We start from the raw sequence: 12,730 nt of genomic DNA, 5'->3' as shown, positions 1-12,730 counted from the left end.
ACTATGTATTTATCATAATTATTTAAATTTATGTTAAAGAAATACGATAAAAAATGTTAGTGTTTTTAACTTTTTTTTTAATGTATTTAATTTTATTTAGCTTATATTCATGTAATATTTTTTCTCATTTCTTCCTATTTTTTGAGCCATGTGTTGAAATTAAAAAAAAAAAAAATTAATTAAAAGCCAATAAACAAAATAAGAAAAAGTACAAGAATCACATTACTGGCATTAAATAAAACGAATTGCACAGACGCCTCCTGACATCCTGTAACACTGACCACAGCAATAAAAAGATTGCAGAGCGCACACAGACGGTTAGAAAGTTATTAGACGGCGTATGAGCTGAACTTTGGACCGAGCGCACAGCACAGAGGGAGCGACTGTTTCGCTCGGCCTTGGCTGCACGACTCACACCTCCAGATTAATCATTTTTTAGATAAAGACAGCGGAGAGATTTTTATGGCACTTGAATGATTCTGATCTTTTGTCTCGCTGATGACGCACAAATGAGCAGGTTCACGACTCAGTCGTGACTTTATCACAAGCTTTTTGTGTAAACTTCACAGTACGTCCACAACATCCCCGTCTGATTGTTTAAACTCGTGTTCCTCTTTGTCGATTCTCTTTTTGTTTGACGTGATAATGATTTTAGAGACTGTTTCCCTCTAAAATATTATTCACCATTTTTAGATATTCATCAATAATCTCGCAATTTATCAGCTATCAGAGAACCGTCACAGGTTTTTTTTGCAATATTCTTACAATTTTTTACTGATTTCTTGCTAATTTGGAGCTAATTTCATGCTCCGGTTGCCCATTGCCTTCTGTCCATGTTTTTAAAACCTAAAAAATTAATTAACTAAGAAAAACTGCATATAAAATTATCATAATTATCAGAAATTACTTCAAATGTATTAGTTTTTTCCTGGTAATTTCCTTTTTTGTTCTTTTACTTTTCTTTTATTCTCTTTTTATTTATTTAAGGCTAATTTCAAGTCATTTTTGTGTTTTGTTTTGTTTTTTTTTTTTACTAATTTCTTGCTAATTTTTGGGTTATTATTAGGTTGCTCTTTGCTTGCTTTCCATGTTTTTGAAAGAAATTAAGCCAGTTTGCTCAGCTTTCAAAGGGTTAAGACCCTTTTAAGATCATTTTAACTTTTTTTATTTAATGATCATATTTTCGGATTCAAGCATAACAGATAAGTATTAAAGTTACATGTGGGAATATGTTTTCAGTGAGTGAGTTTGGTCAGTGAACATTTTGCCTGCAGGTAAGTAAAAAACCGGCATCAGAACATCAGAAATGTGGACTTTCATACAGGAGAGCTTAAATTATTCTGACACAAATACATTTAAAAAGAAAATGGGTAAATTCAAATTAGATGTTTGTGTCACGACCCCCGAACATTAACCATCAAACCTTTCACTTTCCATCCGAAACATGTTTTACTAAATTTCACGTCATTAGAAAAGAGAGAAGTGGAAAATGTTTGTGATCAAGAGTCCACAAAAAGGAACTCAGCCGGCGAGTTTTAACTGTTCGACAGCCTGACGTCTAGACTGCAAAGTCACGGCAGCGTTCACGCAACACTAACACCACTGACACCCCTGCACACACACACTGCACACACACACTGCACACACACATACACTGCACACACACTGCACACACACACTGCACACACACACTGCACACACACACTGCACACACACTGCACACACTGGTTCTGTTTTTTGGTGAATTTTACAGCAGAGAAGCAGCCAATGAATAAACACTGAAGCTCCTCAACACCATAAACGTTCATATATTTTAAATCTGACAAGCTGACGTTACGTTAAATAATCGAGGAAACTGACCGCCCCGAAAAATGACAGTAAATATAACAGAAAATCCTCATTTCTTTACTTTATATCTAAGTATTAAGTTTACTTGGATTATAGTTATATTGACTTAAGTCTGTGAAGTTGTTGCAACTTAAAAATGTCAAATTTAATCAAATCATCTTTCTAAGTTTTAGTAACTTCAGTAAAGCAGTTAGTCTGACTTCACTTGATCATCACAAAGAGGTTTTTGCAAATGCTGAAGTTAGGAGATCTGCACGTTCTGTTTTATTAACGTGTTCAAAAATACACAAATATGTTTGACAAGTTTGCAACCAGCAACTTTTTTTTAAATTCTGATACAGAAGAAAAAAAAGTTTTTGTTTTTAATACTTTCTTGAGGTTATTATTTTATTTATTTTTATTTTTCATCTTTTTTTTGTTTGCTTATTTTCAGGTAATTTTCTTGCAGCTTTTTACTAATTTCGTGCTAAATTTTGAGCCATTTTTTGCTCACTGCCCTCTTCCCGTGTTTTTATCATTATCCCAGAGTGAAAGACAGAAAAGTGTCCATTTTTTCCGATTCAGGACACCCAAACCGAGTTATGAAGCTGTGAAAAACTTAAAATTTTGATCACAAAAGCAAAATTTAAATAAATGTTTTGGGGTTTTATTTCTTTGGCACGTGATCGTGGTAGGAGCTGCACGTTCATTTTTGATAATAGACACCACCTTTTTTTTCCCCTTAACCTAGTGCAAAAACACTACATTAAAACAATGAGTATCTTTTTCTTCGGACACGCTTGTGATCTACAGTGTGATTTTGTTGGGAAAAGACGTAATGAGTTAAAAACCTTTAAATCTGAACACATATTGTTGATTGTTGGTCTATAAAAGGTAATATTTCATGATATGATTTATTTTCTTTACAGAAGTGTGTGTATAAATATTTTCACGTGAAGACTCAGATTGGGAGAGGAGCTCGTTAACTGAAATATTTTATTGGCCAGAATGAATCAAACACATTATTATAACAACAACGGGTTTACGACATTTAACTCTAAACATCTGGCGTTAAAATTGAGTAAAACTGAGTAAAGCTGAGGCTCTGAACAGCAACGTCAATTCCTAAAAACACAAACAGCTAAAGCTCGGTATTACAAACGGCACATCGCTTTTATATAACGTAAAGATGCTCAGTGCTTCATGCTAAAAGTTGATATTGTTGTGCAAAAATATTTGGAGTTATGGCGTCACAACATTAAGGAAAATAACGAGAGATATATCAATAACACGCCACATGCCTTCAGCTCACGTCCAAAGCGTCCTCTGTTAGCGGCCGCCCCGGATCTTCAGCTCGCGGTTCATCTGGCACCACACGCACGGGTAACACCACATTAACTTGCAGCAGTCGTCACAGCAGGAGCCCTGCGCGAGGAAGACGAGGAAGACGAGAGCGTGAGAGAGGACATACTGACAGTTTTTACTGTCTGAATCCAAACATACTGAAACCATAATGTCCCGTAAAATAATTCCCTCTAAGGACAATTTGAAACATAAAAATAAGCTAAAATCAATTTAAATAGAATAGAACAGAATAGAATAGAATAGAATAGATTATTAATCCTGTGAGGGAATTTCTTTTGTTGCAGCACTGAAAGACAGCAGCGACTGAATGAAACTCTTTTAGAGGTTCAGTCTTTTATAAATGTGATGCTGCTTGAGTCATACCTTCAAACTCTTATTTAACTATTTATTTTGTTTCTATTATTATTATTATTATTATATTAAATATTTGTTATTATTACTGATAAACAATTATTAATGACATTGTTTAAAAAAGGCAAATATTTTGAAACATTTTATCTGATGTACTATCTTATTTAACAATTTATTTATTTTATTATTACTATTATTATCATATTTTTGTTATTATTAATGATATTATCAAACGATTATTAATATAATAATTATAAATTATTCCAAAAAAAATTAAAAATATTCTTAAACATATCTTATTTTACACAAAAACAATTATTAGTGGTATTGTTTAACAATGGCCAATCAGATATATATTCTTTCTTTTCTTTAATATACATAAATAAATATATATTATACAAGTCTGCTTTGAAAAATACTGACCCTTAGACAAGCCTTATGGACGACACCTGCTATAAACTTTTGGGTAAAATGATATTTGTTTGCTTTTATGAAGCCTCGACAGCGTGTTTGCATAACTCTAACCAGAGTTTGAATGCTCGAACGAAACAACCTGAACACGCCCGTCGTTTTGCACATTACGTGTGACACACAGCGCTCATCAAAAACAAAGGAGCGGCCCTCATAAAACCATCCCTGCGTCTGTGATGTGTGTCTATGTAAAGCATCTCTGATAATCTCATTAGATTTTAATCAAAAAACAGAAGCAGGAGACTGGAAAAGAAGGGCGACGAGTATCTGATCCACCAACCAGTACTTACGTTAGTTTTTAAACAGTTAAAACAACAGAGCTGACCAACAGAAGCTGGTGGCGAGTTTGTACAAACTTTGTACACAAATACAGTTTATTTTTATCGATGAAAGTGTTGCTGAACTGACAGGAATACTGTCGACCGATGACGCCTTTTATTTGCTGTTTCTACAGTTTTGTGTTTTTGCAGACAGGTCAGGAATTGTTAAAATGTTATATTTCTTGAAGGGAGTTTGGCGTAATATTTTTGCAGCAGGTTGCAGGTTTACTCCAGCTTAAAGACAATTAGACCTCAGACTTTTTTCAGATATTTTACATGCAGCTTTGGCATCATTTACTTATTGTTAAAGACAGTTTTAATGTTGATAGAAACATTCACATTTCAAATGCTGAAAAAAAAAATCTGAAAAACATAAAAGTATTGATGTCATTACTATTATTATTATTATTATCATACAAGTATTCATTTGGTTTGCCTTTAAATAGCTTGCTAATTTTGTTATTTGATTGGATGTGATAAATTGTTCCTCTATAGAAGGATTAATTAATAGGCTTTAATTATAATATAAAAAAAACAAATAAAACAACAACAACATAATAATACCAATAATTTTGAGCTTTTACAATGTAATTGAAAAATATTAATAAAATCCTTCTTCCCATTTCTTGGCACGTTTAATACTTTTTATTTGAGAGATTTTTTTAAAATAAAAAAAATAAAAAATTATTAATAAATTAATAATAATAAATTAGTTGCCTTAACTGCTGTAGTTCACATTCCCAAATCTTTTCGTGTGTGACTAAACTCATATTGTCTTTAGATGTGAGAAGGTGTCATATTAGTTATTATCGTTCACCCTTTACACCCTGAGTGTTTTCTTAAATACTGAGACAATAAAGTGACTAAAACAGTTATTCCCAGAGCTCGGCTTAAAATGGACAAAAAAGGAGGAGTCTTAATTTGTCCCAAAAGTTTGGTTATGATGTTGTCGCAGATTATCTCTCACTATGAGATAATCACTTCTTTAAAGACATCTCAGCTTGTACATCTTGTATTACTACGTTTGTTTTCTTGTCCTTATGTTTGCTTCTACCCTGATCTATCCTACGACCTGCTCAGAACGAAACCAGCTGTCGCTGTATTTCGTAACATAAACATAACAGAAAATTGAGGAAGGACTTTATCTCACCGCTGCACTTCACTGTACTCTACGCAAACTGACCGAAAGGGAACCGCAGCTACTGCTTTTGTTCGCGGACGTCCTTTTTAGGACATTTTCACTTGAGGTTACTTAAACTGAGTTGGGAGTCAATTACAGACATTAATCTACCAAAATGTACCGAAGTACCTCAATCTCTACAAGTACTTTCATAACGAGACAAGATAATTAAAAATCAAACTCACTTCAGATAAGTTACCCACACATTTTCAAGAGTACATTTTTAAAACCTTTCCAAGACTTTTCAAGGACCCATAATATTTTTTTTTAGCCCTACTTGCTGTAATTTCATGCACATTTTTATTGATTAATTTTTCATGACTTTTCCATTTTAAGGCAAATTTACAAGACTATGCATGCACTGAAACGACTATTGATACTCATTATCGTTTTTGTTTTTTTCATTGAAGATCTTTACAGAAAAGAATATTTTTCCTTTAAAAATGTTTTAGTGACATATAAAGGAAAAAAATTGTGATATCTTTTGTCTTTAAAAATGCTGGGCATTTTGTTTTACATTTTTTTGGCAAATATTTATATTTTTTTTCTTAAAAATTTTTGGCAATTTTTTTTCCTCTAAAAGTTTTTGCCATTTAAAAAAAACCCAACATTTTGACAACTTGATTTTTTTTTCAAAAAAAATTGGCGATTTTAAAAGATAAAATATTTATATATTCTAATTATTTATAAATATACTTTTAAAAATTTTGGATGATTAAAAAAAACAAAACATGCTTTCCAAACCTGTGGAAAGGCATGTTTTCCTTAAAAATCGCCAAAAATGACACCATTTATCACTGCCAGAAACTATAAAAATAAACATCCCCCTCCCTCCCCAAGCCAGCCTTACGGGGATGCCGTGGCGCTCTCTGATGTCGGCGCGGAGGAGGCAGGACACCACGCAGCAGACGTCCAGTAGCGGCATGCAGAAGCACCAGCCGTTGTCAGAAGCGGTCTGGCACTGCATGCAGGGGAAGCACCAAAAACCACAGCAGACTGGAGACCAGAGGGAAAGAGCTTTCAGTACGGCAGGCTGTGGTCTTAATATCGTATTTGTATGGTACCATTATTAACCCTTTAAACCTGGAGCTACGTGACTTTTTTTTTTGCTTTAAGTCGCCTTTTAAATCTTTAAACCCTGAACATATTGGCGAAATTTCTTTCAAAAACAAGGGGAAAAAGACAGTGAGCAACAATTTGTTCTACAAATTGCAAATAATTACTTCATTTAGATTTTTTTTTCTTTTTTCTCAGTTCTAGGGAAAAACATTAAAAAAAACTAAAGGAAGAATATATTTTTAATTATCATTAGATCCTTATTTATTTTATTTTTTTAAACAAATTTTCAGGTAATTTTATTGTGTTTTTTTTTTACTAATTAAAAATGGGTCATTTCTTCTTCCATTTCTCATTGCTAATGTTCTCGATCCACAGAGGGGGCATTAAGTGCACAGAATACTTTGGAAATAATGCATGTATTAATGGGTGACGTGATGTGAAAGAAATCTTTCTTTTTCTTTTAAATTTGTGGTGATTTCTAAAGAAAATTTTCAAAAACTTTTCAAACCAATAAAAATCACAAAAATTGCACCATTTATCAGCCAGAGACTGTAAAAAAAAATTTAAAAAAACGAAAACAAATTATCAACAGATTTTAAAATTTCCAACAGTCCTTGAGCATATTATGTCATATTATACAGAACTGTGAAACAAAATTCAATGAATATTCCAAAACTTTCCAGGTATATATTTAGTTTTCAACAACTTTTACAGTCCTGGAGATAGTTATTTATAAATTCTATTACTTTTCCAGGTTTTTCGTGACTGTGGGAACCCTGAACTTGGTGAGCAGCATTATTTGGGATCGTTGGGTAAACTTACAGGTGCCCATATCGCTGAAGCAGTCGCAGAGGCCGGTGCTCCATGTCCCGGGGCCTTGGGAAATCACCACTCTCCCCATCTGGGTCGGCTGCTCCTGGACGGCCATGTCTGGAGGAAACAGGACGGAAACTGAGAAACTATTTGCTATTTTAACTTGTATCTCAGGCTGCTCTCTGGCCGAAATAAAGAGCGCGTGTTGTTTACACACATACAGCAAAAACCTGTGTGTTCATGACATCCTCATGATGAGAAGGGGAACTTGTGCAATGTGTGTTTTTTAGTGAAGTTATCTAATCCATAAGCAATTTCTCAGTTGATTTATTTCACAATACTTGCTGATATATCTTCATATGAAAGCGCATAAACCTCGATCAGGGTGTCAGTTATTCCACAGATAAATTAAATGTTTATTATGGATATTAATGGATAGCTACCTGAAAATATCATCTATTTAGCCAGCTAGCTAAATAACTAACTATCATCACCTAATTAGACAATCACATAGCTAAATTACACTTATCACCTCATTAGCCAACTACTCAAGTAACAAATCATCACCTAATTAGCAAGCTAGTTAGCTAACTAGCCATCATATTTTAAAGACTTAGTTAGCTAACTAGCTATCATCACCTTGTAAGATAGCTTGCTAATTAGCATCATTAAATTATCTAACCTCATCCCACTAACTGTAATCACCTAAATAGCTAGTTAAGCTAAATAGCAATAATTAGCTAGTTAGCTAACTAGCAGTCATCATCTAAATAGCTAAACTCGGCTCACTAACCTTCATCACCTAGATAACTAACTAGACCTAGCTAAATAACTAACCACGACAACCTAACTAGCTAGCTCGCTAGCCATTATCAACTAATTAGCTAGCTTACTAGCAGTCATCATCTAATTAGCTATGAGCTAGCTCACTACCATCTAATTAACTGCCTAGCTAGCTAGCTAGATAACTAACCATTATAACCTAATGAGCTACTTAGGCTAACTAACTGTAATCACCTAATTAGCAAGATAGCTAGATTACAAGCCATTAACTCCTAATTAGCTAGATAGGTTAACTAACTATCATCACCCAATGAGCTAGCAAGATAACATGACAACCTTATGAGCCAGTTAGTTAGTTAGCTAACTAGCTGTCTAATTAGCTAACTTCAGCTCATTAAGTGTCATCCCTAATTAGCTAGCGAGCTAGCTAGCGAGCTAAACATTATAAACTAATTGGCTAGTAAGGCTAACTAACTATCATCACACAATTAGCAATATATAACGATAACTACCAATTTTGACATAATTAGCCAGCTACTAGATAACTAACCATTATCCCCCAATTGCCTAGTTAGCTAACTAGCCATCATCATCAAATCAGTGAGCTAAAATTTGCTAACTGACCTCATTAGGCTAATTAGCAAGTTAGCTAACAGGCCCTAACCAGAGCAAACTAACCATCATCACGTAACCAGCTAACGTTAGATAACTAGCCGTCATCTTTCGCTAGCTCACTAAGTAGCTGTATCATTTTTAAAATACTGTATACTGTAATTTTCTAATAATTTTATTTTAATTACATGCAAATCAAAAAATCGTCGAGCTTTAAAGCTAGTTAGCCGCCGAATATATATCTAATCTAGCTGACGCTGTTAGCTAACCTTAGCTGCTGGCTAAAGAAATTTAAGATTGACACTTTATTTTTTATAAATCTATTTTTAAAATTTATTTTTAAACGTGTTTGAGTCACGTTAATGCATTTTAATATAGTACTTTCCCCTAAAAAACGTCGCTCAATCATCAATTTTTAATCTAAATTTGAAAAAAATACTGCTATTGTACATTTTCATAACCTTTTGGGACACATTAACTTCATCTAACTTCAGTAAATTAACGTTAAATATTGTATTCCTTAAAGCCCTGAGTCAGAGGGATTTATCCAAATTTACGATGAAAAACTCTCATTAATAAATGTATGATTATGAATAATAATAAATAATGAATATGTGAACAAGTGTAGCCTTTGCTATATTGAAATTGTATTGTAAATGTACAAGGAAAATTTATCAAATTAAAATGTAAAATGAAGATGTAGAAGTCGAATAAAATCACATTTTCTTGAATAAAAGGCTAAAATCGCACATTTTCCATCATTATAATCTCACTGCATTAACAGTAAAGTCACTCTTTTCCCTCCTTTTTTTCTAGAGAAAACTAATGGTTAATGTGGTCATACAAGCTGAAAAATGATGGTTTTAGTGGGAGTTATAATTTTAAAATTTTTAAAAAGTCCTGCTTCTATCAACAGGTGTTCTAACTTTTTTTTATCAGTACAATTTTCAAATAAATCCGCTACAAAAAAATAAATAAAATAAATGTCTCTACTGAAATAAAGTGTCACATGATATTTCATTATTATAATCTCATTACTATCGTTTTTAGACAAATGTAAAACCGTTTTCTTACCTTTCTCTTGTTTTGCGAGCTGTGAAAAGGTCAAATGAAAGTTTGGTTCGTCCAACACTCAACGCTGCAAAGTGAGTGCATGAAGGAAACCACTATTTATCTGTCTGAGGGCTGAGCTGCACCGCTGCAGGAAACCCTGCCCCCACTCAGACTTCCCTGAAAACACTCAGTCTGCAGACAATTGATTTACTAAAATAATCAAAAACTCTTGCACGAGCAAGCAGAAGTTTGCATCTGACAAATTAACGCCTGCTGTACCGTGCATGAAGATGCAAACTATTCATTTGCATGAAAAATAAAAAACAAACAACTTAGGTCAAGCTTCCCCCACTCCACCCCTAAATTACAATCATACACAATACACAATTTAAAAAAAAGAAATGACAAAAAAAAAGACAAAAACAGCAAACATTTTTGAAAAAAAAACAATTGCAAAACGTTGTTTGTGTATTTATTACCGTAATTATTATTATTATTATTTTGTATATTTATATTACTCATTACTAACAAGAACAAGAGCTAACGCGAAATCAACACAATGGCACACTATAACACATCAGCACATTTAGTGCAATATATAGAAATATAAGTGCATTTTATTTTGAAGTCCTGTTTTTAATTATTGCAATATGTTTTATTTCTTTGTGTTCAGAGTTGTAAATGTGTTGTTTACATTTTATCAAATAAAATTGAATTTGTGGTCATTTACAGTGTGTGGACACTGAAATAATAATGAGTAAGCAGGAATGTGGACCCTGTGACTGGACCAGTCCAGAACCACTGATGTGAATAATATTTTCTGAATATAATTTAAGCCTAAAATCATTATTGGTGCACTCTGTTTTTTTACTTTTTTACCAAACAGCCATAAATAATCCAACTCAGGCAATGAGGCTAAATGAGATCATCATTATATAAACTACAGGTGATGTGGTATGACAGATTGGTTGAATTATACCTTTTTACAGAAATAAATACTGAATATAGATTTAATTCTGCAACTTGCATGTATCATTTTTGTTCCTGCACAAACAGGCATTTTGCATACCCTTTCAAAATAAAATGATGAACGTATCAAACATGATGGCAGCATAAAAACGCCTGCAGGTCTGTGGACTCTGGAGAGGCAACAGGCCTGAAACTACAGCGACCCTGTGAGGCTGCGTTAATAATTACATAGATTTTGGACAGATGACAAAAATAAGAGACTTACTGTTGCTCAAATGGGACAAAAATACAGTTTAGACCATTAAATGGGTACATTACCAAACGGAGAGGTCCCTGCATCAGTGCCTGACTTCTGTTAACTTCCCTGCAAACCCAAAACCCGCACAGGTGATTTTAATTACCTGGTTTGATTGTAGCAGTACGTTTATTTTTTTTACCTCAAAACTTTATGGACAACACAGATAGATTACAATCCAAAACAATTGTAGTGCAAGTGGAATTAGGATTGGGGAAAAATTAAGTATTTGCAAGAGAAGTATTTGTGGAGAGGAGAAAAAGAGAAATTAAAGACAGATAAGGTGAAAATGCAATATTGCAAATCAATTTCAAAGAACAGCATGTAAGAAAAGAACAACAAAACTTTTGAAAAAAAAAAAAACACCCAAAGTTGTCAAAAATCATCAGAGGGATCAAAAAGGAAAAACAATCTGCAACAAAAAAGAGGAGAAAAACACCAGAAGATGTTAAGAAAAGGCATTTTTAAAGGAAAACAATTTCTGAACGTTAAAAAAAATCCAGAAATTTTAAAGACATGATTTTTTTTAAATCACCAAAAATCTTTAGAGAAAAAAAACCAAAATATGTTGAAGGAAAAAAATCGCAAAAAGTTGTTAAAAATCATTGGTGCAAAAAATGGAGAAAGAAAAATAAAAAATCACCAAAAAAACTTTTTTTGGGGAAAAAAATCTAATAAATCAGTGATTCCAAAATGGTCCAGCCATGAGGTCCAGAACCAAAGATAAATTACCACAAATTTAATTTTATCTAACAAAATGTAAATTGCGATTGGGCTTAAAACTAAAACCTAAACTAAAATATTAAAATAAACATTTTGCAAAAATTAAGTGCAATTACTTGAAACTTAGTTGATAGAAAACACTGCGACTAAAATAAGTGCAAAGTTGCAGCATGTTAAAGTGCCAAATAATATCAATAACAAGGAAATTAAACCAACTTTAAAGTCTCTTGATTCTCGATCATTTCTACTGAATTATTTAAAAAAACCCCAAACAGAGCTGCTGTTCCTGCTCTCAGCAGAAGGTGGCAGCACATGACCAACAAAGTTTTTATTTATTCATTAATTTACTGCAAGTTTTGTTTATTTTCATTTATATTTATTCATTTCACCTTTTTTAATTTGCGTTTTGTTTATTTAATATCCTCTTTGTGCTTTTATTGCTTCTGTTTTTGGTGTATCTTTTTGGGTAGTTTTGTGTGTTTTTCTGGTTATTTTGTGGACGTTTTGTGTCTTTTTATAAGTGTTTGGGTGTCTTTAATGTAATTCTATGTATGGTTGAGATAATTTTGAGTGATTTTGTTATTTTTTGGGGGGTCTCTGAAGTAATTTTGTATCTTTTTTGTCATTTTGTTTCACTTTGTAGTCATTTTTGTGTCCTTGTGGTCGTTTCGGTCTTTTGAAGTCGTTTGAATGTCATATATAATATAATATAATATAATATAATATAATATAATATAATATAATATAATATAATATAAAATATAATAAAATAATTATTATTTTTAGCAAAATTAATGTTAAATTCTCGAAAAGGCTGGTATAAAAAAAACTCGATTAGGACTTTATGATGTGTGTGGGTGTGTTCGTGTGTGTGTGTGTGTAACAGAGACACAGAGTTGTGAGCGGTGG

The 12,730-nt window shown here is 32.8% G+C and overlaps 1 protein-coding gene across 1 annotated transcript; it reads right to left on the bottom strand.

Annotated features, from left to right (window-relative positions):
* Window positions 1–2,806: 2,806 nt before the first annotated feature.
* Window positions 2,807–10,014, bottom strand: ponzr1 (plac8 onzin related protein 1). The gene is made up of 4 exons (XM_088073751.1): window positions 9,856–10,014; window positions 7,396–7,503; window positions 6,365–6,510; window positions 2,807–3,252 (listed from the first exon to the last, which is right to left on the bottom strand). Exons 2-4 carry the CDS (start codon window positions 7,499–7,501, stop codon window positions 3,157–3,159), a joined length of 348 nt encoding a protein of 115 aa, XP_087929877.1. The 5' UTR covers window positions 7,502–7,503; window positions 9,856–10,014; the 3' UTR covers window positions 2,807–3,156.
* Between the last annotated feature and the right edge of the window lie 2,716 nt (window positions 10,015–12,730).

This window comes from Plectropomus leopardus, chromosome 23 (genome assembly GCF_026936395.1).
Source record: "Plectropomus leopardus strain MGB_pleo_1.0 chromosome 23, ASM2693639v1, whole genome shotgun sequence".
Classification (NCBI taxonomy): Eukaryota; Metazoa; Chordata; class Actinopteri; order Perciformes; family Serranidae; genus Plectropomus; species Plectropomus leopardus.
This window is presented reverse-complemented; position numbering and strand designations above follow the sequence as displayed.